A 25217-nucleotide genomic window follows, 5' to 3' on the forward strand; every position below is an offset into this window, starting at 1 on the left:
CAGCTCACACAGTGTCCCTACTCCTGCTGACCGTACGTTCACAATGCAGAATCTAATTACAAAACCCAGAGAAACAAGCCCCCATGAGCAGGCATGGGGTGATTTAATAAACAGCAGGGTTAGAACCCCAATGGAATTACTGAATAGACTATAAAATAAATAGACTTAAAATGATTAAATATAGAAAATAAATAAGGAACATGTGAGGAAAGAACAAAATAGACCAGGAAAATTCAGAAAAAAATAAACAGTTCTGGAAATAAAATATATTCCTGGAAAATAAAAAATAAGTAGAAAAGTTAAATAGATGATCATAAACAAATAAGAAATTGGTAAACTAGAAGATAGATCTAAGGAGTTTAAAGTGAAACAGAAAAATAGAGAAATGGAAAATAGAAATGTGATGCTTATAGCATATATTTAAATATTTTTAGGTGATGACTAAGAATGTTCTAGAAATTATAAAAGGGATGAGTTCTCGAATTTAGGAAGCACAGTGAGTTCTGCTTAGTATATGTAAGTATGAATCTACACGTGGGCCTATCTTGGTGAAAACACCAAGGGCAAGGAGAGCCTTAAAAGAAGTCAGGGGAGAAAAGTTTAAGATAAAAATGAGTAGAAATTCTTGGAAGATTTGTGCAAATACTGAAAGATGGAATGCAAATATACCTTTATTTCCATTCACTTTGACATTCTGAGTTTAAATAGTTTAAGAGCAAAAATTCATACTTGGCTAAATATGTAATATTCATATCAAACCTACTCGTGTACAGTCTAATTTGTACCTTAAAAATGAATACCAGTTAGTGCAGTCTTAAGATGTGAGTTCGGGTGGACATGTACTGAAAGCCAAGGCCTAAGCCCTTTCCTTCTAGCTCCCCGGGATGGGGAGGAGGACGGGCTGCCCGCGGCTCAGTCGGGCAGCCAGGAACTCATCCTGGTGTTGGAAGAACGGCAGGTAACAAGACAGGCATGGGCCTTGCTCGCTGGGAACATACAGTCTCCCAGGGAACACAAGGAATAAGCAAACGAGTGACTCACGGAGGTAAGTTCTTTGAGGATAATGAGAATACAGACGAACAGTAGGCAGGGCAGTGTAAGGAGCACTGGGTGTGGTCGAGGAGGCGCTCTTTGAGCAAGTCGTGTCTGCATCAGGAGCTGAAGAGAAGCAGCGGCTAACCATGCAGCTGTCGAGCCTTCTAGCCAAGGGGAAAGTCAGGAGTGGGCTTGGTATCTCCCAGAAGCAGAGGCCTCGGAGGCAGAAGTGGATGAGTCAGGACCAGAGTGGTGGACGATGAGATCAGAGAGGCAGGCGCAGCCCTGAGTGTGTCTCCACAGTAAAACCTTGAAGAACCTCAGTGCTCTCCTGAAAAGGCATCCACAGAAGGTCACACAGAAGATTCAACAGTGAAATGATGCAGCCGGAAACTGTGATTATCCAGGGCTTTATGGAAGGATTTATTTTCTTTGTAAGATTGGATTTTAGATCATAAGGCAGTGTGATGCGGAACTTCTAACAATTTTTATTTTGAAACAACTATACCAAGTGTACTGCCATGAATCCAAGAGTTTCTTCTGCTGTTACGAGTTGAGTTTATTGAATACCTGCCCTCTGCTTAGTGCCACACAGTAAACAGGTAGTGACATCAGTCTCGGTCCCCAAAGAGCTTTCAGCTTATTAAAGAGAAAAGGCCTGTGCACAAGTCAGCGTCATATGAAACAAAACACTGAATGCTGTGCTAGAGGTACATGGGAGGTTTGTGGCAGTGCCGGGGGGGGGGGGGTTATCAGGAAAGGCTGCATTTGAACTAAGCTTGGAAGGATGAGAAGTGACTGTGTCAAGCAGAGGAAGGAGGCTATTGAGGGTTGTGTGGAATGTTGGGCACATTGAGCTTTCCACTTTATTTTTTTCTAATGTGCCAGGCTTTTTTTTTTTTTTGCATTTGTGATAGAAGGATGAGCAAAATCAAGTTCTGCTTTCAAGTAAACATGTTCTGTGTCAGGTGCTGATGAGTATTTTGAGAAGAAAATAAAGCAACACACTGGGGCCAGGATGGGGGCTGCTGTTTTAGGAAGAGGGATCAGGGAAGGCCTTCCTGGGGCCTCACCTGAGCAGAAATCCTGAGAAAGAGTGGAGTGAGACACCTGGCTCTGTGGGGGCAGAGCTATAGGCAGAGGAAACAGTAAGTGCGAACACCCTGTGGTAGGAATGTGCCAGGTGTGTTCAAAGAACAGCCAAGAAGTCTCTGCGGCTGGAGTGGAGCAGGAGGGGGAAGAATTGTGGGAGATGCATAAGAGGAGCGGGCAAGACTGGGTATGCAACACCGAAGGTCATGGGAAGGACTTTGGGTTTACCCTAAGAGAGAGGGAGCCACCAGAGAGTTTCAAATGGAGGAATGATACTGACTCTTCAGAACAATTGGTCTGCTTCCTGTGCGGAGGACAGACTGTAGTGCCGGGAGTGGAAGAGGCAGACTGGTTAGGAGGCCGTAGTAATCCAGAAGTCAGAATGGTAGATTGGAAGGGCTTTGAAGCTGTGTTGAGTTACGTGACTAGAACTGATTCTGGTAGGCTCTGGGAAGCTCGTAATCATTCGGAGGGGGCAGTGATAAAATCAGAGCTTAAATTTAGGAAAAATAATGAGCAGCAGTATTTATGATGAATTGAATGAAAGAGAGCCTATACCACAATCTGTTATGGTTAGAAGTCATTTGTTTCTGTATTTCTATGAATGTCAAGAAAGAAAAAACCAGTTTATTGGAAGACCTCAAAAGACTGAAGCAAGACAAGCAAGCTCTCGAAGTAGACATGGAGAAAATGAAGAAAGAGAGGGACCAAGCCAAAGAGCAGATTGCTTACGTCACAGGTAACTCACGGCGCTGCAGCAGCTGCCTTTATCCTCGTAACCCGAGGGTGGACATGGCCTTCCCCACCGGGAAAGACAAAGGAGAAGTAAGATAAGTATGTGGAAAAGTTTAATATTAAAAAAATTAGAAATAAACAGGAGGGTGCTAGTAAGAGTTTCAGGGAGGAGGGGCATTTGAGCTGGGTCCTGACAGGTGGAGGGGCTCAGGGGTAAAGGAGTCTGGGGAGGCCGCTCAGGTGTGTTTCATGGGCATGTTACTGATCGCACCTATTGTGGAGCGTGGATGGGCAGAACACAGGGCTGGAAAGGTCCATCAGAGGAGCCCTTGTTTGCCGAAGTAAGGATCTTTCCTCTGTGATTTTATGATCTTCAGTGTAAGATGTACAGTAAAATCCACTTACTTGTCTGCAAAATAGAATAATAATAATCCTTCCCATCATGTATTTGTTGTGTTAAATAAAATCATACGAACTTTGAGGACTGGGACTATGAACACAGTCTCCTTTCACTAACACACTAGACTAGACACAACCTTGTATATACCTCAGTTGTTTTTTTGCCTCTTATTTTTTCATAATGCTTTCATTAGTTAGGCATTGGTTTTCATGTAAAATCTTTTAGTTATTTCCATATTTTGAAAAATTACAGTCGGGTTATTGAGTTACTGTATCTTATAGGTGAAAAGTTATATGAAATAAAAATTTTAGAAGAAACACATAAACAGGAAATCAGTCGCCTGCAGAAAAGATTACAGTGGTATGCTGAAAATCAGGAACTTCTGGACAAAGATGCTGTTCGACTTAAAGAAGCAAATGAAGAAATTGAGAAGCTCAAACTTGAGGTAATAAATCACTTCAGAATGTGTTTCTGTAGATGAACTCTGTTATGTTTAACAGTCAGTTCTTAGCCTTGTGTCATTGAATCAGTACTCTAAATTCTGTTAATTAAAACAGCTGATTTGGTTTTAGTTTGCTTTTATTTGTGTAGTCTATTTTAAACTGAGAATACAGTCAGCTCTCCATATCCAGGGGTTCCCTATCCAGCAGATTCAACCAACTGTGGATTGAAAATACTTGGAAAAAAACAAAGTTCCAAAAGGCAAAACTTGAATTTGCCACACGCTGGCAACTATTTACATAGCATTCACATTGCATTAGATATCATGAGTAATCGAGTGATGATTTAAAGTATATGGGAGGATGTGAATAAGTTCTGTGCAAGTATTATGCCGTTTTATACAAGAGGCTTGACATCCATGGACGTTGGCATCTGAGGGGAGTCCTGCCCCATGGTTATCGAGGGATGACTGTAAGTCCAGGCTCCTTATATCACAGCCTGTCAGGTCCCCACGTGGTCTGAATCCTGCCTGTACCACACTCCCCTAGTCACTCCTCCAGCCACGCCAGACCGCCCTCTGGTTCTTGAACAGGCGAGCTCACCCCACTTGTTGCCTTGGCCCATGTCTCCCTCCTTGTTCAAGTCTCAGCTCAGATTTCTACTTCTAAGAAAGGTCTTTCCTGATCTCTTTATCTCATGTAGCAACCACTCTCGCCCCCTCTGACTCTTCTCATTCCTTCACCTATTTTCTTCATGGTACTTGTCACTCTCTGATATTATTTACTTTTTTAGCTTCTCAACTGTCTCCTTCCATTAGAGCATAAACACCATGAAAGCAGGGATCTGGCTTGTTTGCCTCTGTATCTGCAGCACAGCGCCCTCTCTGGGAAGCAGTAAATAAGTGAATGAATAAACTGCCATTTTGTGTCCCTCCTGTTGTTCCTCTGCTATGTTTTAATTCTTTTTTTTTAATTGAAATATAGTCAGTTTACAGTGTTGTGTCAATTTCTGGTATACAGCATAATAGTTCAGTCATACTGATACATACATATATTCCTTTTCATATTCTTTTTCATTATAGGTGACTACAAGATACTGAATACAGTTCCCTGTACTGTATAGTAAAGACTTACTGATTGCCTATGCTATGTATAGTAGTTAGTGTCAGCAAATCAAAATAAGCTTCTTGGAGGGATAAATTAAGAGTTTGGGATTAACATATACAACTACTATGTATAAAATAGATAAACAACAAGGACCTATTATATAGCACAGGGACTTATATTCAATATCTTGTAATAACCTATAATGGAAAAGCATCTGAAAAAGAATATATATATATGTAAACACATATATATGTACATGTATAATTGAGTCACTTTGCTGTGCACCTAAAACTAACACATTATAAATCAACTATACTTCAATAAGAAAATAACATAAGTAAGCTTCTTAACAAGGTCTTTACTTATTAATAGGTTGAGAAACTGAAAGCCGAATCTGGAAATCCATCCATTCAGCAGAAGATTCGTTTAAAAGAAAAAGCAGCTGATGCCAAAAAAATTCAGGATCTAGAACGACAAGTATGTGTTCAGAATAAATTTTCATTAAGGTATTTCATATACAGTGCATTTTTGTTTTCTCTTTTGTTTCAGGAGTTCCTACAGGATATAGTCAACCTGGAAATTCTTGTTTTTATTTATTCATTTTAATATAGAATGATACCTACTTTAAATATGCCTGATATACATTATTTAAAGGAACATTAATAAAAGCAGTAAACAACATCATTTTATATAATCTATGGCTTGATGCATGAGGAATTTTTAGAGTAATGTGTCTCATTAGATGGTAGACCTACTGAAGAAAGGTTATTTTGCATCCCAGCTTATTTGACATCCAGGAAAAAGGAAAGAGAACTTGAAAACTCTGGTGTAGAGCTAGGATTCCTTCTCCTGACAAAGGGTAGGTGAGAGAGCAGGACAGGAAAGGAGATCCTCAGGTTGGGAACTTGTTAGTAGCACTGGGGAAGTCTTGCAGGACACTCTGGAAACAGAACAGCCAGCCTCCCAGAGAGCCGGCCATAACTTTGAGCTATTGCTCACCGTTTAGGCTTAGAAATACTCATTTCATTGCCAGTGTGGCTGGGGGACCTTTTAAAAAACCATATGGTGATGCTTATAAATTAAGATAAAGTTTTTTTTCATTAAAATAGTTGTTTTGTAGGCTGGACTATTAATTAACTTTTTCCTTATGTTGTTGAAACCTTGTATAATGTAGTGTTTGTATTCATAACTAAATACTGAAACAAAATTAGAATTTCCAGCCCTTCATAAAGGAACACAATGCTGTAGTCACGTCGTGACACTGAAACACACCGCTATTATTCCGTCACACACCTAGAACTGTGAGGTCATCAGTGGGCTGAATATTATCCCAGTTTTATGAGAAGAAGGAAAACTAAGCAAAAAATTAGCTTTGTTATTACAGGACCTGTTATATTAAAAGGTGTGATTTGGTAGTTTGGTTCAGTGGCCAGGAAAGGAACAGAACAAAGGTGGTTTGAAGAGCTAGAAATATTCCAAAATAACTATAGTCCAGGATTGCCTGGCTTCTTTTTCAGTGCTTAAGGCTCAAATTAGCCCACGTAGAAGAAGCCATCCAGAATTGCAAGAGAGAAAACCCCAAAGGGACTATTTCTCCACTAGATGATTTTAAGAGAATCATGTGGAATGGAATTACAGAAAGATCATGTAATATGTTATTGTTTAATAGACTAAATGAAAAGCAGTTTTTATGAAGACTTCATTTAATGTCATTTAATCCTCTTTGCTTCCTAATTGAAAGAAGGCATTTTAAAGTAGATTAAACTTTATTTGGAGGAGGGTTGGGATGGGAGGATTGTTGCAGGTAGGAGCAGGTGCTTAGGAAGCTATACGTTTATTACAAAAATTGTGCACATCCATGTGCATATAAGTAATTTTTCAGTCAATAGATAAACACTATTATCTGAGAGGGGTCTGTGGAAGAAAGAGAGGGGAAAGAGCTTTGTCCTCAAAAAAACTGGTTAATACTAGTATAATAAGATCTATTTCACATAAATATAAGAAGATTTCTATAAATTAACCAGTATTAAATTAGATTTCATGCTATAGTGTTGTTTGATCAGATAATCTAGGATATGAAACCTGAAATTAATTTGGGCTACTGTGCATTTGATTCAGTCTTGAGATGTGATGTAAACATCTCTTTGAAATCTAGACCTGACTACAGCATAATCTAAGTTTATATATTAAACTGCTTAATTTTAAAATATTAGTGACCTTACCTGTATACAAAAATATTTTAATAGGTTAAAGAAATGGAAGGAATTCTAAAGAGAAGATATCCCAATTCCTTACCTGCTTTAATACTGGCTGCATCAGCCGCTGGTGATACAGTGGATAGAAACACAGTGGAATTTATGGAAAAAAGGGTAAAAAAGCTAGAAGCTGATCTGGAGGGCAGAGATGAAGAAGCAAAGAAAAGTCTTCGTACCATGGAACAGCAGTTTCAGAAAATGAAGGTGAGCGCCTGGTAGCCTTGGAGGTGGGGCTCAGAGGTGCACCGTGGGGGTTGGGGGCTTCTTAGATCTCATTTTAACAAATAGCTCTAAATAGCTTTTCCCGCAAAACCTTTACCACAAGTGTCAATAGATGAAAAAGAAGCCTAGAGCCCTCCTGTCTTTCTGTCTTCCTTCGGTGACTTCTGTTTTAAACACATAATAATCAGGCATAGGATAATCTTTACATAAGCCCCTCTCAATGATATTAGACTTAGTGGAAATTAAGTCATGAAAGGGCAGAGTAAAACACCGCTAATGTGCATTAAATATAATTTTTTAAGTACTATGGTTGAAAATACTTTTCTGCAGTTCACCCAGACAAGAGGGAACGAGACGAGACAGAAGACTGTGTTTCTGGGGCAGAGCAGGGAGCAGGGCAGTGTCTGCTGAAACTGTCTTCCTGTATGAGTTTTCTGATCCTTGATCAGGAGTGAATCAGAAAATACAGATGCTGGTGTGACCAAATATGAAACAGGGCATTATATTTAGTTTACTTAAAAAAATGTATTGAGTGCACAGTTTCTGCAGTAATTCATGCTAGACGCTTTCTCAGAAATTCTTGTTCATCCTGTGTACTCCTTCCAATCACCCATGAGAAATAGATATTTTACCCTGTATTACAGACACTTCAGTCCAGGCCTAGTTTCACCACTTATAGCTCCATGACTTTCCACGAATTAACCTCTCTGAGCCACAGTCTCCTCATATGTGAGAGAGATAGTAGCTGATTGATTGCCAGTTACGCCACTTTTACTCCTAAATTTCTTTCAATTCCTCTGTTCCTCTTAATCACCGTGTCACTCTACTGCCATCATTAATACCACATGGCCTGAATTACTGTCATAACCTCCTGACCTATCCACTTCATCCCGTCCACTCATCAGCTTTTGACACTGAAGTCAGAAATTTCATCTCTATCTGTCTTACACACACACACATCTTTGTTTATACCCCTCAAATAACTTAGGATAAAGAAATAGCCCATAAACCCATGAACAGCCAGGCCCCTCCTTTCTCTCCAGTGTTTCCTCACACCAGGCTTCCTCTGTCCAGTCCACTGACCTGTCTCTCCTATTTGCCATGTTTCCTATGGCCACAAAAATGAGTGTGCTCTGCAGCCTCTGCCCAGTGTCCCCTGCCCCCCTCTTCCACAGTGAGGGCCTTCCTAGCTTTGGCTCTCAACCCAGGTGTTGCTTCCCCAGAAAACCCCTGGCCTCCCCGGTAAGCAGATGGCCCCATGCGCCTCTCCTCCACTGCAGTCTCCACATGTCCGGCCGTTTTCATTGATCTCTCTCCCCACCCAGCTTCTGCACTTCTTGATGGCTGGGACTGTTCTGCTTTCGCTCACTGTTTGATTCCATCACTGAGCAGAATCATCTCTAACTCATAGGATTGAGGCTGAGTACATGCAGAGCCCTGGTACCATGCCTGAAGTGTAGCAAACACTCAGTAAACAATTATAATAATTACAATTACTAGTACTATTTCACTGACCAATAAAGGAATGAATTCCAAACCCCCCTTTTTATCTATCTACACCTACCTACCTTTTCCCTTTTCCCAGTCCTACCCTACTCCCCCTCCTGCCCCTGCTCACTTTTGCCACTTCCTCCTTTCACGTCTGGTTCCCAGGACAATGAGCATTCAGGTGCCTTTGCATGTGCTCTTCCTGCTTCCAAAATGTCCCTGCTTTCACTCACCCCAGATTCACACTCACCCCTCAAGGCTGAACTTGAGTGTGCTCTCTTCACCCTGTCTTCCCACATTCCCTTGGGCCTCCAGACACACTCAGGTGCCTTGTCCCCTCTGCGCCATGTTCCTGGCCTGTCATCACCGTTGTCAGAGGGCATTGAAATGGTTGCCATGACGTGCTCTCCCCAGGCCGTGAAGTGTGTGCAGGCAGAGCTGAGTGTGTCTCCAGAGTCCGACACAGTGCCTGGCATGCAGTTACAGCTCAGTACATACTCACTGAATGGACAAACAGAACTCTGTCACACTTCCCTCATGGAGTACACTGTTAGGTTATTTCACTTATAAATACTAAAGCTCCAGTATGCAAATTCTGAGCTGACTTACTCCGTATGAGATTCCTAAATTGATGTTAGAAAGTTGGAAATGTACTGTTTCTTACAGACATCAGTAATCCCAGTTGCTTTCCTTATTTATCCTCGAGGAGTATGGTTTGTCAGTTTGCATAGAGAAAGGTACACGATAATAGGTTTGCTTGTGAGGTTTGAAATAAGTTTCAGTATACAAAAATGTGTCATCTAATGTTTACAAAGCACCAGATAATTATGAAATTATATAACATACACTGAGAATATATAACAGTATGTATGCCCTTCAAGATTAGGACTTAAGCATATTTGACCGACTCGAGGAACATGGAATTGGGGAGGTCAAAATACGTGGTGAGTGCCTGAGGGAAGGAAGAGGCAGGCCCTGGGAGGACGCGGGGCATGGGTAACTAATGAGGCGTTTAGCAGTGGTCTGGCATTACGTGCAGTCTTTTCTTCAGATTCAGTATGAACAGAGACTGGAGGAGCAGGAGCAGCTACTTGCCTGCAAATTGAAGGAGGCAGCCCAGAACCAACATGACAACTCCTCCAGGGTTCAAGCACTAGAGAAGGAACTCGACGACATTAAGGAAGCCCATCAGATCACCGTGAGAAACCTTGAAGCCGAAATCGATGCTCTTAAACATCAGAATGCTGAATTGGAACGCAAGAAAAATGCTAAGGATGGTAAAGATTTCCAGTCTATAGAATTCCAGGTGGAGCAGGCTCATTCTAAAGCTAAACTGGCCAGACTCAATGAGGAGCTGGCGGCCAAGGGGAGAGAGATACAGGACCTTTCGAAAACGGTGGAGAGGCTTCAGAGAGAGAGAAGAACCATGCTCTGTAATCAGAACTCTAAGGGTAGAGAGGAGATAACTGCAAAAAGGGTGAAGAGAGATGCTCTGCACCCAGGTAAAGGAAATGCTGCCTCCCTCCCTGGGGCCCTAGAGGACAAGCTTTACCAACCACAGACTTTCACTGATTCCCGTGTTTCAGAGGTTTTACAAGAAAACTGCAGATTGAAAAATGAACTGGAGAGATTAATTGAGGAGAGGAATGAGCTGAAGATGAAATCCGACGTAGCAGTGAGCCAATATGAAAACTCCATGAAAAGGTAAGAATGAACGTGTCAACGTAGGGGGACATAAAAAGATAAAAATGTAAAGGTTGTAAGATACATTTCTCCTAGGTATTAGTTTGATCCTGAACTAAATTCATAACTAGAGTCGAGGAAACTATTACATTGCTAAGCAGCGATCTGGTTCAGTTGGATCCTCTCCCTGTTGGAAGCCCAGGTTCTGATGAACTTGAATCTCCATGTCAACCCGATCCTTGCACAGACCAGTCTTATCTTTCTGCATGCGTCCCAATGGTGTCAGTAAGCTGGCCCGTTGGGCCTTCCTGCAAATTGAGTATCATCCTTTATTATTGCCGCAGGCAGATGGCTGTCAGAGGACAGCGTACTAAAACTAGTTGACGTTATAAGAGGAAATGTCCTCTTTTCCGGAATAACTCTTTGCAAATTAATCATGATCACATCTATTCATGCCTTTGTTGAACTTTGTTTAACTTTCCTTCTCAGAATCTGCAAGTACTCCCTCCTGTCTCTGCTCTGAGCCCTTTCACATGCTCAGATTAACTTTTTTTAACATCATTTATTGTTTTTTTTACTGAAGTATGGTTGATTTACTCAGATGTCTTTCACCCGATCAAACCAAGTTCTAGGCCTCTTTCTGCCTTTTCTTTCCATTTTCCCACAAGTAGCCTCCTTTTGGTCCCACCTCACTTCCTCTAAACACGGCTCTCCGCCTCACTCTTTTGAACCTGGCCTCTCAGCAGCTGGTCTTTCTCGGCCAGTGGAGTGGTCTCCATCCTCATTTTCCGGGACCTTGTTGACCACACTCCCTTTCCCGCAGTGGTTTCCTCCCTTAACCTCCATGACTTGGCAGCTCTGACCAAAGCATCTTTTCTGCTCCTTTTAGCTGACTCCTGACTCTTCCATCCTCCCTCCTCCAAAATCTGACTTTCTGCCAAAGTCCAGATCTTGGCTTTCTGTCCTTCTCCATGGCCGCACTCATCCATTCTTACAACTTCTGTGAACCATGACTCCTAGATTTACTCTTCAAGGCTTGTTCTCTTCCCTGAGTTCAGATGTTTAAGTCTAAGAATTTTTGGATTGTTTCTCTTGGAATCAGTAGTATCTCAAACTGTCTCTCTTACCTGTAAACTAGCTCCCCCTCCCAATTTCCCCATCTGTCTATGACCATTTATTTTCGATTGCCAGGCCCAGCTTTTACCTCCTTCGTTCCTTGGGTTCACAGTCTCTGGGGTGCTTCCTTGTAAGTATTTATTTTGCTTTCTTCCTCCTGTAGTGTGGTTTTCCTGGTTTACTAGGCAGTTTCCTCACCCTCATCTCCCCAGCCATCTTGCTTAAAAACCGTGAATATTCTTTAAATGTTCCTGTGTTTGAGTCACTCATCCCTCCAGTGACTCCCAACTTCTTGAAGTATCAGGACTGAATTTCTCTCTGTCGCCTCAAGTCCCATCACCATTCTAATCCTGCTATATTAGAGTAGATTACTTGCCAAATGTCTTCATTGCTTTTTGCCTGTTTGTGTTTCATTTTCTAGGAAAAATCTTACCTCAGGCTTCCTAGAAACTTCCTGCTCCTCCCTCCAGCTCCTGTGTAACTTACATAAGAAAGCACGAGTCATACACCACTTAATAGCTCCTTGAGAACTGATGTCAGATTATACCTCTTTTGCAATCTATAGAAAATAATAGGTGTGATTATGAGGTTTAAAATAAGCTTTGGGCTGTACAAAAACACATGTAGTTTAATGTTTATCAAGTAACGTATTATGGAATCCTACAACATATATTGACAATATATATAACCGTATGCCCTTCAAACATTAGGATTTCAATACATGTGACCGACATAAGGAACCTAGAGTTGGAAACATCAGAATACGTAACAAGTACCTGAAGGAAGAGGCAGAACCTGGCAGAAAGCAGGGCTCCTACCAGAGCATGAGCTGTAGGAAGCACCTAGCAAATGCTTATTGGTTGATTGGCAGCCACTCTTGATTGAGTCGTCATGGCAGCCATATTGCTTCCAGTTTGAAACCTTGTTTCTTTAGTCCTGATTGTGATAGTAGTCATGAAGCTATTTGGAAATATCTTCCTATTTGAAAATGTTCTTTCCTAGAAATAATTTAAAATGTAGGTTTTTCCTATAAATTTTCCTATACAGAATTTATAATTTTTTAGTATCCTTAATCGATTTTCAGACAGCTCTGGACCTGAGAAGTGAAAAGTAACTTTTCCTAGTCCCAGATTTAGGCTGCTTTTTACATGGTTCAGTTATCTCATGGATGCTTTAGATTTTTATGCTTTTCCTAGGACCCTAATCACACTGTTTCAGTGAAGAATTATTCATATTGTCAAGTAAGCAACTGATATATTTGTTTGTAGTTTGGGAATTGCCATATTAATAACTATCAAATTTACTAAATATCTGCTTTGAGAAAAATACCTGCTTTGAGTACCAGCTCTGTAGCTTACTGATCTGAGACCCTAGACTTATCACTCAATTCCTAAACTCAATGTTTGCCCTTACAAAATGGAATAAATAAGAGTGAGCCCAGGGAGTGGTTGTAAGAACTCATGGCAGTAATGCACTAAGCACAGTGCAGTAGATATTGGTGCCTTCTCTCCCTTTGCTTCTCTAATTTCCAGGCTTCTTATGCTATTTTTGTGCGAACTCTGAATTGGAGGTTGAAGAGCCACTTTTATGTGTGGTTTTCTTTCATTTGCTCTAAAGGTTCAAGGAAGATACTGCAGCGCACATCACATCTCTCAAAGCATCTCATCAGAGGGAAGTAGAGAAACTCCTTTGCCAAAATGCAGTAGAAAATTCTTCTTCCAAAGTAGCTGAACTAAATCGTAAAATAGCGACTCAAGAGGTAAAAGACTTTAATGAACTTTCTTTGACTGGAATACGATTGTGTTTTCAGGACTGTTGACAGAAGATTTGTTTTGTAAATATTTTAACTTCAGGTTGGTGATAGAAGTGGGAAATTATTGTTGCCTTGATTTCTTTTAATAGGAGATGATGCCACTACCATATATGTGTCTAACTATTCTACTTTGCAGTTATACCTCTGAATAAGCGTTTTTGCAATTGTGGCCCCACCATTTCTCAAATAGCTCTTCCCCTAAATTGGTTGTAACAGATGGCCGAGGGGCACATCCAGTGGGACTGGGACCTTAGTCCTGGGACCTTAAACCTGAATGTTGAACCAGCTCCCTCCACCCTAAGTCCCAGCTGACAAGTAGTTATTCTAGTCATTCTTCTTTCCCCCTTACCTTTCAGTCGTTAAATGATTTGTGGTCTACAGACAGTCAGGCACTGGGGATAAAATAATGAGGCAGGTACACAGCTGTAGCCATTATGAAGCACAGACTTCTGAGAACTATGACAGGGTGTGGTGACAGCTCATCTGCATGTCCTCAAGTGTGTCTTCTTGGATAGCATGTATGTCTACTTGGAATATTTATGAATATCTACTGCGTGGCCTATCTTCTGTGGTGTTTGCAGGTTGAAAAAACAGCATTACTTGCAACTTACTTTGAAATAGTATATCCAAGAAAAAAAGAAGAAAGCAGAGATGTTAGCAGCTGGTAATTCAGGTTGAAGATTATATGAATGTTCATCGTGTTCTTCATCTTTTCTGTAGGTTTTCATTCTAAAAACTAAGCTGAGGGAGAAAAAATTTCAAGAAGTAATTATCTCATCACCACTTTTCCCACCTGTAATTGTTGAATAGTATCTTAATTGAAAACAAATCCATAAATTGGGGAAGTTTGAGTATGGACAGGATATGAGAGAGATTATAATTATTGTAAATTTTCTTAGGTATAAAAATGTTATTTTGGTTTTGTGAGAAAATGTCCTTATTATAAGGAGATGCATGTTGAGGTGTGTGGGGTCTCTAAGGATGAGATACAGTGAGGTCTGTAATTTAATTTCAGATTGCTTAGAAACAAAGAACTTCGTTTTAATGCTCCAATGAAAAAGATTTAAAGTGCTTTTCAAAAGTAACCATTATACAGCCTTGCAGATTGCTTCTGTAGCTTTTTTACCCGAAGGAGCTGGGTGTCAGTGGGCTGTGTAAGCACTGTGTCGAGTGATTATATCATAAGGAGAGGTCTGAGAGGGATGGGAAAAGTAGTGACATTTTGCCACAGTGCCATAAATACGTTATTTTCCCAGACGTCTAAGTGTGATATTGTAAATTGGGAGTTAAATGACATCAGCATAGTCTGATTGTAAAAACAGTGAAGTAAATCATTAGAGATAAGAGATGAGGTTTTCCTAAGTTTTTGCAGTTTTTTTGATGGAAGTATTTATGTACCTCAGTTTCTTTGTCTAAAAATATGAGACATTTCACAGATACTAGGTTTTATCTTTTTTTAGTCAATAACTCTTTGATAAAAGCTACTATCTTAATTACAAAGTACAGTGATAATATTGGCCACTTTCTTCACAATGTTTAGACTTTAGAGAGGTTTATTTTAAATGCTATTTTTCAGGCCTTCAGAAGAAAAGTACTAGAGATAAAGAAGCCAAGTAGTTACATAGTGATTAATTTATAATGCATAGTATTATGTATAAAATGTTGAAACAGAATAATGAATTTATTTGAGTTTAATTCATTCCATGAACTTAATTTCAGTGGCAATTTATTTGTGTTAGATTTTGGCAATTTTAAAATAGGATCCTTTTTATTTTTTAGTACAAACAAAATTCATTAGTTCATTTTCTTAAAAAGCTGTTTTAACACAGTACTTCTAACATAATTTCCTAGGTACTTATAAAACATTTCCAAAATCAAGTTAATGAGCTACAGGGAAAACAAGAGTCTCTTGTAGTTTCTCAAGTTCGAGAAGAAATCCTACAGAAGGAGGTAAGAAATAACCAAAATATTGGGCTAACATAAGCTTTTCTTAGCCATTTCAGACATATTTGTATTTCTGTATAAATTTTTTAACTTAAAGGTACACATAGACATAACCCAAAGATACCTATCATGTCAATAAAATATTAATAAAAATCTCCTTACCCCAGACGACACTCACATATTAAGTTATTTGTATGTTTGTATTTGTTACTGGGATTTTCTTGGCAGTGGGGAAATGGCGTGGGGTTGGTTTGGTTCTTTTGTTTGAATTTTTAAGGGGTAAAATTGGATGGTTAAGGCCATTTCTGCATTAAGTACTAAGACTAATTTGGTTAAGAAATAGGTAAAGAAATTATGACAGTGAGGCTGGTTCACCAAGAACAATATCACTACAAGAAATAGGTCTTTCTGAAAACTCACCATTTTTATTACTCTAAGATCCTTTTGATTCTAGAAAGTATGAAAAACCAGATAAGCTATGCATTCTATTCTTTGGAACATATACATTATTTTTTTATTATTCAAAGATTTATTAAATCACATGGTATAAGCAAAACCATCCAGCTAAATTGCATCATGAAAAGATTAATGTAAAAATACTCCACAATTATGCAACTCTGTTTTAAAAATCTTGTTCTAGTAGTTGAAAGGCTGTCATCCAGCATTGTGTATTCTTTTCAGTGTCTAAGAGGTACGTAAACTTTGTTGTGTAAGCAGTGAATTTACAGACCCTCACAGACCTGGAGTAAAGTTTTTAAGAAAGCGGTAAAAGGAAGTATGTGTTCATGTTCATGTTTGCAAGATAAAGAACAGGGTCAATTTTGGTCAGGTTACAGTGTTCTGAGTTTGAGAATAGCTAAGTATTTTGAAAATAGAAAAGCTGTGACGCAGGATTTTTAAAGCTGTTTACGGGAAAACTAAGTAAAGCAGTCTGTCCTTGAATAAAACTAGTGACGGCCTGCCTTTCGCTGTGGAGCGTGTTTATAACAGCTGGTTTAACAGGGCGGATTTATTCCCACTACTGCTCACCCCCGAGGGCCCTCTCTGGTGCCCCATGCTGTGAGGCATTCCCTCTCAAGCCCGTGGGAATACGAGCCACCCCAAGCCTGTGTGAGCCCAGGAGTCCTTCAGACTGCTTCCTCCAGCTTCGAAACTGCGTCCGGGCAGCAAACAACGCGGCAGCCCGTCTTGTTTGCTTCCCTCTCCCGTGAACCCCGGCCCTGCAGTGCTGTTAGCCAGTGTCCAGGGACAGTCATCTCATGTGTTGTCTGGTTTTTCAGTTGTTTAAGGAAAGAAGGTAGAGCCCTGTCTCTTATTCCATTGTGGCCGCTGGTGAAAAGCACACTGTACATGTTTAAACAGTGATAAATTCTGTTCTGTGGTTTTGACTGCTTGTTTTTAATTTTATAGACCTCTAAGAAAACGGAGGGATTTCAAATGTTTCAACATAGTTCAAGTCTGTTGTTGGAGCTTTTTAGGTTCCTTTGGCGGTGTTCCTTTGGCTGATTTGTGTGTGTGTGACCCTTGATCCCTTGCATCTGAGTAAGTGGTGTCCTCTTCCAGACTTTGCAGGTTTGCTTTGGCAGAGGCAGCTCTTCGCCAGTCAGCTCAGTTTGCGTTTCTGGATGTGTCTGCTGCATAGGTGGGGCCTGCTGTTAGGTTGTGTTTTGGGGCAAGGCCACTGCCCAGGCTCTGAGGCTGGGGGGAGAGGAACGCCGCTTACTCAGGACAGTTGGGCAGGATTTCTGGTTCAGTCCCCTGCCTAAGTGAGTCTGTTTCCTGGCCTTTATCCAGAGTATCAAGTGTGACCTAGGATCACCTCATGACTCTAAATGTTTACTTGAACCTACATTTTCTAATAGAGGAGTCAAAATAGTAAGAATGATAGTTACTATTTATTAAGTGTTTATGGTATGCTAGGCACTGTGTTAAATGGCTCTATGTGGTTCTCACAATGACCCAAAAGAGCAGGTACTATTATTCTCATTTTATAGATGAGAAATTGATGCTAAGAAAAATGAAATAACTTGCCTGAGGTTACCAAGCGGCAGTGCCAGCATTAGAACCCAGGGCCTCTGGCCCCAGGTCCCAGGCTCAGAATTGTTATACCAGTCCCCTGTTGCTGGACATTCAGGTTGTCACCAGTTTTCTCAATAGTATTCCAAGTAGCAGGAAGCATTTTTTCATGCATCTTTGCTTACCTATCCAGTTGCTTCCAATGGATAAATTCACTAAAATAGAAGGATTTTTAAAAAATAAACGCTCAACCGTAACTATACTCTTAAAGATGCTTTTACGTATGTACAATTGAAGGGAAGTTTACTCTGTCTAGAACCAGATTTCTGAATTTATGTAGTTTACAACTGAATTTTTAAGCTTTGAAAGGCAAATCCATTGATTTATTCATGGATAATTATTGAACGCCTGCTCTCTGCTGTGCACAGCTCTAGGTGCTAGGAATACTGAGGAGAACAAAGCAGACAAAATCCCTGCTCTCATGGAGCTTACATTTTATTTGGGGAATCAGCCAATAAACAAATGTATATTTTGATAAATAAGATTAACTGAAACAACATCCAGAAAGTACTCAGCATAGCACCTAGCACATGACAGTGCTCACTACTGCTTGTCTGTCCTTTAAGAGTCAGTTCAGACACAGCTGCCCCAGGTTAAGAATCCTGCAGCCCATCTCTGCTTCGAGTTAGGTGTCCTCACTTAGCACCTCACTACTTCTTGGGCATCACTCCGTCATAGCACGTCATGATAGAATTCTCATTCACCCAACTGCTTCTTCCACTAGACCAGAACTTCCCAGCTGGTGTACCCAGAATGGGTTACCCGTGGTCACAAGATAGTGACAGCTGGAAAGGTGGTCTACTGAGAAGCTCAGAGTCATTCTCCATCATTAAAAGTTTATAGAAGTTGAAGTGATATTTGACCATTCCATGTCTGACAGTGCCTCTGAGCTTTCTTAGGTCAATAATCATTGTTTTTTGTTTTGGGGGTTTTTTTGTTTGTTATTTACAATTTTGTACTGATCATTGTTTAGACATACAAGATTTTTATGCCCAGCATCCATCACCACAGCATGGTATATAAGGCCTCTCTCCCTGATCTTTCTGCAAATCATCCCAATTAAAGCCTGCTTATTTCTTTGGTCACTGATGATATCAAGGATATCCCACTTTTAAAATATTTCAGCTTGCCTCTGATTTAATTTCCAGATAAATTAAGAAGAATATATCAGTTCTTTTTTCTTTTTTTTAGTGTTACCAGTGTTATTAGATACTGGGTATTTCCATGTAAAACATGATTGAATTTGTTAATTTTACCCATTTTCATTTGCTTATTATTTTCCCTTTTGATGTTAACAATTAGCAAGTTATCATAATTATATGGTGTAGAGAAAATGCAGTTAATTGTTTTATCAAGCCCAGTATAGAGTCCTCACATTCCCTCCATTTCACTCTCTGGTGCCATAAAAATAGTACCATTTTTTCTTTGTGCCATGGTATGAAAAAGGAGGTACTGCACTAGACCATCACCTCCGTGAGCACAGGGAGTACCTATGTCTTTCTTACATCTCTGCATCCTCAGGACCTAAGACAGCAGCCAGCACAGAAAGAGTTCAGCACTTCCTTATCTCTATTTTACATGAATACATTTACTAGTGGAAAGAATTATTATAATTATAAAATTATAAAACTCAGAAGAGAATTACAAATAGAATTATAGTGAGCTGACAAAGAAGATCCATATTTATTGAACTCTTTTTCTGTGTTAGGTGCTTTAAATATATTATATAATCCTTAAAATAATCATCCTATTAACACATGCCTTGTAGCAAGGCTGAATACATCAAAGAAAGTATCCAACTTCTGTTTGAGCATCACAACCAGCCTAGCTACGTGGGAGGGAGAAAGTGGTCCAGTTATCTGGAACCTTTTGGAATGTGAGGTCAGTTCAGAGCTAGGATGAGCCTTTACTTTCTGGACCCAGGGAATGAAAAGTATTAACTATTTTAACAACCCCAGATACCTTTATTGTTAACAAGAAGCCTCTTATCTAGAGAAATTTTATACAAAGAAGATGCAGTGAATGTTCTTACTTCTTATGACTGCCTGTTGAAAATGAGTTATTTTCTTTTTATCATAATTTTCCACTTATTTCATATCTCAATTTTAGATAACAAAACTCTTAGAAGAATTGCGAGAAGCCAAAGAAAACCATACACCAGAGATGAAACATTTCATGGTCTTAGAAAAGAAAATTAAACAGATGGAAATGAGACATGAGCAGAGAGAGCAGGAGCTTCAGCAGGTGAAGTAGTAAATCACATTTATATTTGTATAGTTCTTCACGGTCAAGTACCTCCAGTTTGCAATGGTGTGGTCATCCTTAGCAATCACTTCTTAAAGTGTTTCCATTGTATATTGATTGTATTAAAAATAAATGTATAGCTTTTAAGAGAAATTAAGACTTTCTCAAATACCTGAAGATTGATTTGCCTTAAATCTAGACAAATGAGAAACAACTTTTGTATCATGTTTTTAATTTCTGATGGATGCCTAAAAGTTAGGCATTCTACCCTGGGAACAGGGCTCTTAGAAACCATGTTCCATATTTAAGTAATTTCAATAAATATTTGTAAAAACAGGTTTATATTTTTAAAAATGATAATTTAAAATATATATGCCTAACACTAGTAACATTAGGATTACTACGCATAATTGCAAGTAGATAAATTAATAGAAATTAAAATGGCATAAGGGCATGGTGTGTTTTTAGTTACTAGCCTTTGTCCTGAGATTTGCTTGAACAGTGTATTGGTCTGCTTGGGCTGCCACAGAAAAATATAAACTGAGTGGCTTAAAAACAAATTAGTTTTTTCACAGATCTGGAGGCTGAAAGTCTAAGATCAAGGTTACAGCTGATCCGGTTTCTAGTGAGAGCTCTTTCTGGCTTACAGATTACCTTTTCTCTGTGTGTGCATTCAGTCTAAAACAGTATAAATTTATATACTCTTTGAAAACGACAAATATCACATACCTGCATTATGGTTGACCCAAATTCCACAAAGAAACCCTAGCACTGTTTAATCACATCAAGATTCTAGTTCTTTATCATCATAGAAACTACAAAATGTGACATGGAGGACAAAGAGATTAACTGATTTCTCATTCACTCTGAGACTTTTGTGGACTTTTCTTAAAAACACAGAGCAGCAAAGGGAAAAAAATGAATGAAAAAATAATTGAATATAGGTTAAGGGACTTATGGAACACCATCAGATAGACCAACATTCACATTATAGGGTTCCCAGAAAGAGAAGAGAGAAAGGGGCAGAAAACTATTTGACAGAGTAATGGCTGAAAACTTAATAACTTGTGGAAGGAAACAGAATCCAGATCTAGGATGCCCCAAAAGTCCTAAATAAGATGAACCCAAAGAGATCTATATCAAGACACATTATAATTAAATTATGAAAAACTAAAGACAAGTGGAAAATCTTAAAAGCAGCAAGTGAAAAGCAACTTATTCCATAAAAGGAACCCCCATAAGACTATCTGCCGATTTTTCAGCAGAAACTTTGCAGGCCACAAGGGAGTGGCCTGATAGTCAAAGTGCTAAAGGGAAAAATCTTCCAACCAAGAATACTCTACCCATCAAAGCTGTCATGCAGACTTAAAGGAAAGATAAAGGGTTTTCTAGACAATAAAAAGCTAAAGGAGTTGAGCACTACTAGGCCAGCCTTAAAGGATGTTAAAAGGGCATCTTTAAGCTAAAACAAAGGGCACTAATTAGTAACAAGACAATGTGTGAAAGCATAAATCTCACTGGTAAAGGTAAATGTATGGTAATATTCAGAACCATCTAGTGTTAGAAGGGTGGTGAGTTAATCACTTATAAAAATGAAGGTTAGAATGCAGATGGTAGTCAAAATACAACTACACTAATTTCAGGGATACACCACATAAAAAGATATAAATTGTAACATCAAAAACATAAAACATGACAAGAAGGAGTAAAAATGTAGAGCTGTAGGATGTGTTCAAACTTAAATTATCACCTTAAAATAAACTGTTAAAAATATAAGTTGTCTTATGTATGACACAGTAACCACAAAGCAAATATTTTCAAAAGAAAAATGGAATCTAAGCATACCACTAAGAAAATCATCAGGTGACAAAGGAAAAGCACAAGAAAGGAACAAAAGAACTACAAAACACCCAGGAAATAATTAACAAAATGACAATAAGTACATATCCATCAGTAATTACTTTAAACGTAAATGGGCTAACTTTTCCCTTGAAAAGACAGATTATTTGAATGGTTAAAAAACAAGACCCATCTATATGCTGCCTACTTGAGACTCACTTCAGACGTAGGGACACAGACTGAAAGTGAAGGGGTGGAAAAATTTCATGCAAACAGAAACCAAAAGAAAGCGTGGGTAGCTACACTTAAATTAAACAAAATTGACTTTAATAAGACAAAGAGGGTTATTACATCATGTAAAGGGTCAATCCTACAAGAATATACAATATCAGCAAATATGAGCACCCAACATAAGAGCACCTAATATAGAAAGTAAGTATTAACAAGCCTAAAAGGAGAAAGATATAGCAATACAATAATGGTAGGAGACTTTAATACCCTACTTTCATCAATGGATATATCATGCAGACAGAAAATCTGTAAGGAAATAATGACCTTAAACGGTCTTAGACCAGATGCACTTAACATATAGAGGGTATTCCATCCAAAAACAACATACGCTTTCTTCTCAGACACATATGGACAATTCTCTAGTATAGATCATCTAAGAGATCACAGAACAAGTCTTAATAAATTTAGGAAGATTGAAATCATATCAGGCATCTTTCCTGACCACAATGGAATGAAAATGGAAATCATTTACAAGAAAAGAACTAGAAAATTCGCAAACATGTGGAGTAAAACCACGTGCTCCCAAGCAACCAGTGGGTTAAAGAACAAATCAAAAAATAAATTTAAAAATATCTTGAGACAATGGAAAATGGAAACACAATATATACCAAAACTTGTGGGATGCAGTAAAGCAGTTCAGAGAGGGAAGTTCATTGCAATAAATGCCTATATCAAGAAACAAGTCAAAGACAAAGAATTTTTAAAACAGCAAGAGGAAAACAGCATGTTACATACAAGGGAACCCCCCATAAGACCATGTGCATATTTTGCATATTTCTCTACGGAGAATTTATAGGCCAGGAGGCAATGGATTGATAAATTCAAAATATTGAAAGACTGTCAACCAAGAATATAAAACCTGGCAAAGCTGTCCTTCAGGAAAAAAATAAAGGGTCAAAAAAAATTGGGGATGAGGGGAGCGGGGAAGCCAAGGGAATGCATCACCACTCGCCCTGCCTTACAAGAAATACTAAAGGGAATTCATCAAGTGGAAATAAAAGGATGCTAATAAACATCATAAAAAATATGAATGTAGGTGTAAAACTCATTGGTATTAGTAAATATATGATCAAAGTCAGATTCTATAATCTTGTAATGGTGGTGCATAATTCACTTAAAACTTAGTTTAAAATTTAAAAAGCAAACATTAAAAATCATAATTATATTTGTTATTGGACACATAATATTAAAAATACATAAATTGTAATATCAGTAACCTAAAATTGAGGTGGAAAGAAGCAAAAGTGTCAAGTTTAGGTATGCTATTGAAGTTTTTATCATCTTAAAATAGGATGTTATAAATGTATCACATTTTATGTAAGCCTCATGGTAACCACTATAAAAAGTCATCAAAAGAACCCTAGAAATGTAAGAAGCAAGGATCTACAAAACAGAAAATAACAAAATGGCAATATTAAGTTCTTATCTATCAATAATTACCTTAAATATAAAGTTTAAATTCTCCATTCAAAATAATGAATTGCTGAAGAGATAAAAAACAGGATCCAAACAATAAGCTACCAAAAAGAGGCTCACTTTAGCTTTAAAAACACACATAGACTGAGAGTGAATGGGATGGAAAAAGATACTTCAAGCAAATGGTAACCAAAAGAAAGCAGGAGTAACTACAGGTACATCAGACAAAACAGATTTTAAGCAAAAAATCGTCAAAAAAGACAAGGTAATTATATAGTGATAAAGGACTCTATCCTTCAGTAAGATATAACACATAAATATTTATGCAACCAACATCAGAGCACCTAAATATATATAACAAATGCTAACAGAACTAAAAGGAGAAATAAATAGTAATACAGTAATAATTGGGGACTTTAATACCCCGCTCTCAACAGTGAACATTTCATCCAGAGAATCAATAGGAAGCAGCAGAATTCAAATGATACTAGAGAAAAATGGATCTAAGAGATACATACAATACCTTCCCCCTAACAACAGCAAAATATGCATTTTTATCAAGCATACAAGGAACATTTTCTAAGGTAGAGCCTGTGTTAATGCCTCCAAACAAGTCTTAGCAAACTTAAGAAGACTGAAATCATAGCGAGTATCTTTTTTGACCACAATGATATGAAACTAGAAATCAACAGGAGGAAAACTGGAAATTTGACAAACGCATGGAAATTAAACTGCATACTCCTAAATAACCAATGGACCAAAGAAGAAATTGAAAGGAAAATTAAGAAATATCTTGACATAAATGAAACTTGAAACACAACATACTAAAACTAATGGAATGCAGCAAAAACATTTCTAAGAGGGAAGGTTATAGTGATAAATGCATATATCAAGAAAAAGAAAGATATCAAATAAAAAAAAAAACCTAGCTTTATACCTCAAGGAACTAAAAAAAAGAACAAACTAAGCCCAAAGTTAACAGAAGGAAGGAAATAAAGATTAGAGCAGAAATAAATGAAATAGAGAACAGGGAAATAGAAAAGATTAACAAAACAAAGGGTTGATTCTTTAAAAAGGATAAGCAAAATTCACAAACCTTTAGCTAGACTAACCAAGAAAAAAAGTGAGAGGACTCAAAATTATGAATGAAAGCAGAGACATTACAGCTGATACCACAGGACAACGGTCAGAGGAGACTACTATGAACAACTTAGAGGAAATGCTAGAAACACACAGCCTACCAAGACTGGGTCATTAAGAAATAGAAAATCTTGAAAAGGCTATGCTAGAAAGGAGATTTAATTAGTAATCAAAAATCTCCCAAGAAAGAAAATTGCAGAACAGATGTCTTCACCGGTGAATTCCAGATTTTTAAAGAATTTATGCCAGTCCTTCTCAAACATTTCCAAAAAGTAGAAGAGGAGGGAACACTCTCAAATTCATTTTACAAGACCGGCATTATCCAGATAACAAAGCCAGTTAAGGACACAACAAGAAGAGAAAACTACAGACTGATTTCCCTGATGAATACAGATGCAAAAATTCTCCAAAAAAAATTACAAATTATTAGCAAACCGAATTCAACAGCACATTATACACCATTGACCACACACCATTATCAAGTGGGGTTCATCCCTGGGATGTAAAGATGGTTCAGCATATGCAGATCAATAAATTGAATGAAAAATAAAAATCATGATCCTCTCAATAGATGTAGAAAGAGCATTTGACAAAATTCAGAATTGACAGAATTCATGAATTGACCCATTCATGATAAAGAAAAAAACTCAACAAATTAGGTATAAAAAGAATGTACGTCAACATAATAAAGGTCATAAATAAGAAGACTACAGCTAACATCACATTCAACAGTGAGGTTGGAAGCTTTTCCACTAAGATCAGGAACGAGATAAAGGTGCTCACTCTTATCACTCCTATTCAACATAGTACAGGAAGTCTTAGCCAGAGCAGTCAGACAAGAAAAAGAAACAAAGGCATCAGAATTAGAAGGGAGTAAAATT

At 38.5% G+C, this 25217-nt stretch overlaps 1 protein-coding gene across 4 annotated transcripts in view; it reads left to right on the forward strand.

Annotated features, from left to right (window-relative positions):
* Window positions 1-25217, forward strand: part of CEP162 (centrosomal protein 162) — a 74781-nt gene that overhangs the window by 47261 nt on the left and 2303 nt on the right. For 2 of the 4 annotated variants that reach the window (XM_064486892.1, XM_064486891.1), the window contains exons 20-27: window positions 2744-2866; window positions 3544-3707; window positions 5182-5286; window positions 7056-7268; window positions 9826-10478; window positions 13191-13332; window positions 15238-15336; window positions 19516-19650. In XM_064486892.1, coding sequence (XP_064342962.1) covers window positions 2744-2866; window positions 3544-3707; window positions 5182-5286; window positions 7056-7268; window positions 9826-10478; window positions 13191-13332; window positions 15238-15336; window positions 19516-19650 — 1634 coding nt within the window. Of the gene's footprint in view, window positions 1-2739; window positions 2867-3543; window positions 3708-5181; window positions 5287-7055; window positions 7269-9825; window positions 10479-13190; window positions 13333-15237; window positions 15337-19515; window positions 19651-25217 lie in introns of all 4 variants that reach the window. The other 2 variants (XM_064486893.1, XM_010980263.3) reach the window with 2 other exon arrangements.

The sequence above is a fragment of the Camelus dromedarius genome, chromosome 6 (genome assembly GCF_036321535.1).
Source record: "Camelus dromedarius isolate mCamDro1 chromosome 6, mCamDro1.pat, whole genome shotgun sequence".
Lineage (NCBI taxonomy): Eukaryota > Metazoa > Chordata > Mammalia > Artiodactyla > Camelidae > Camelus > Camelus dromedarius.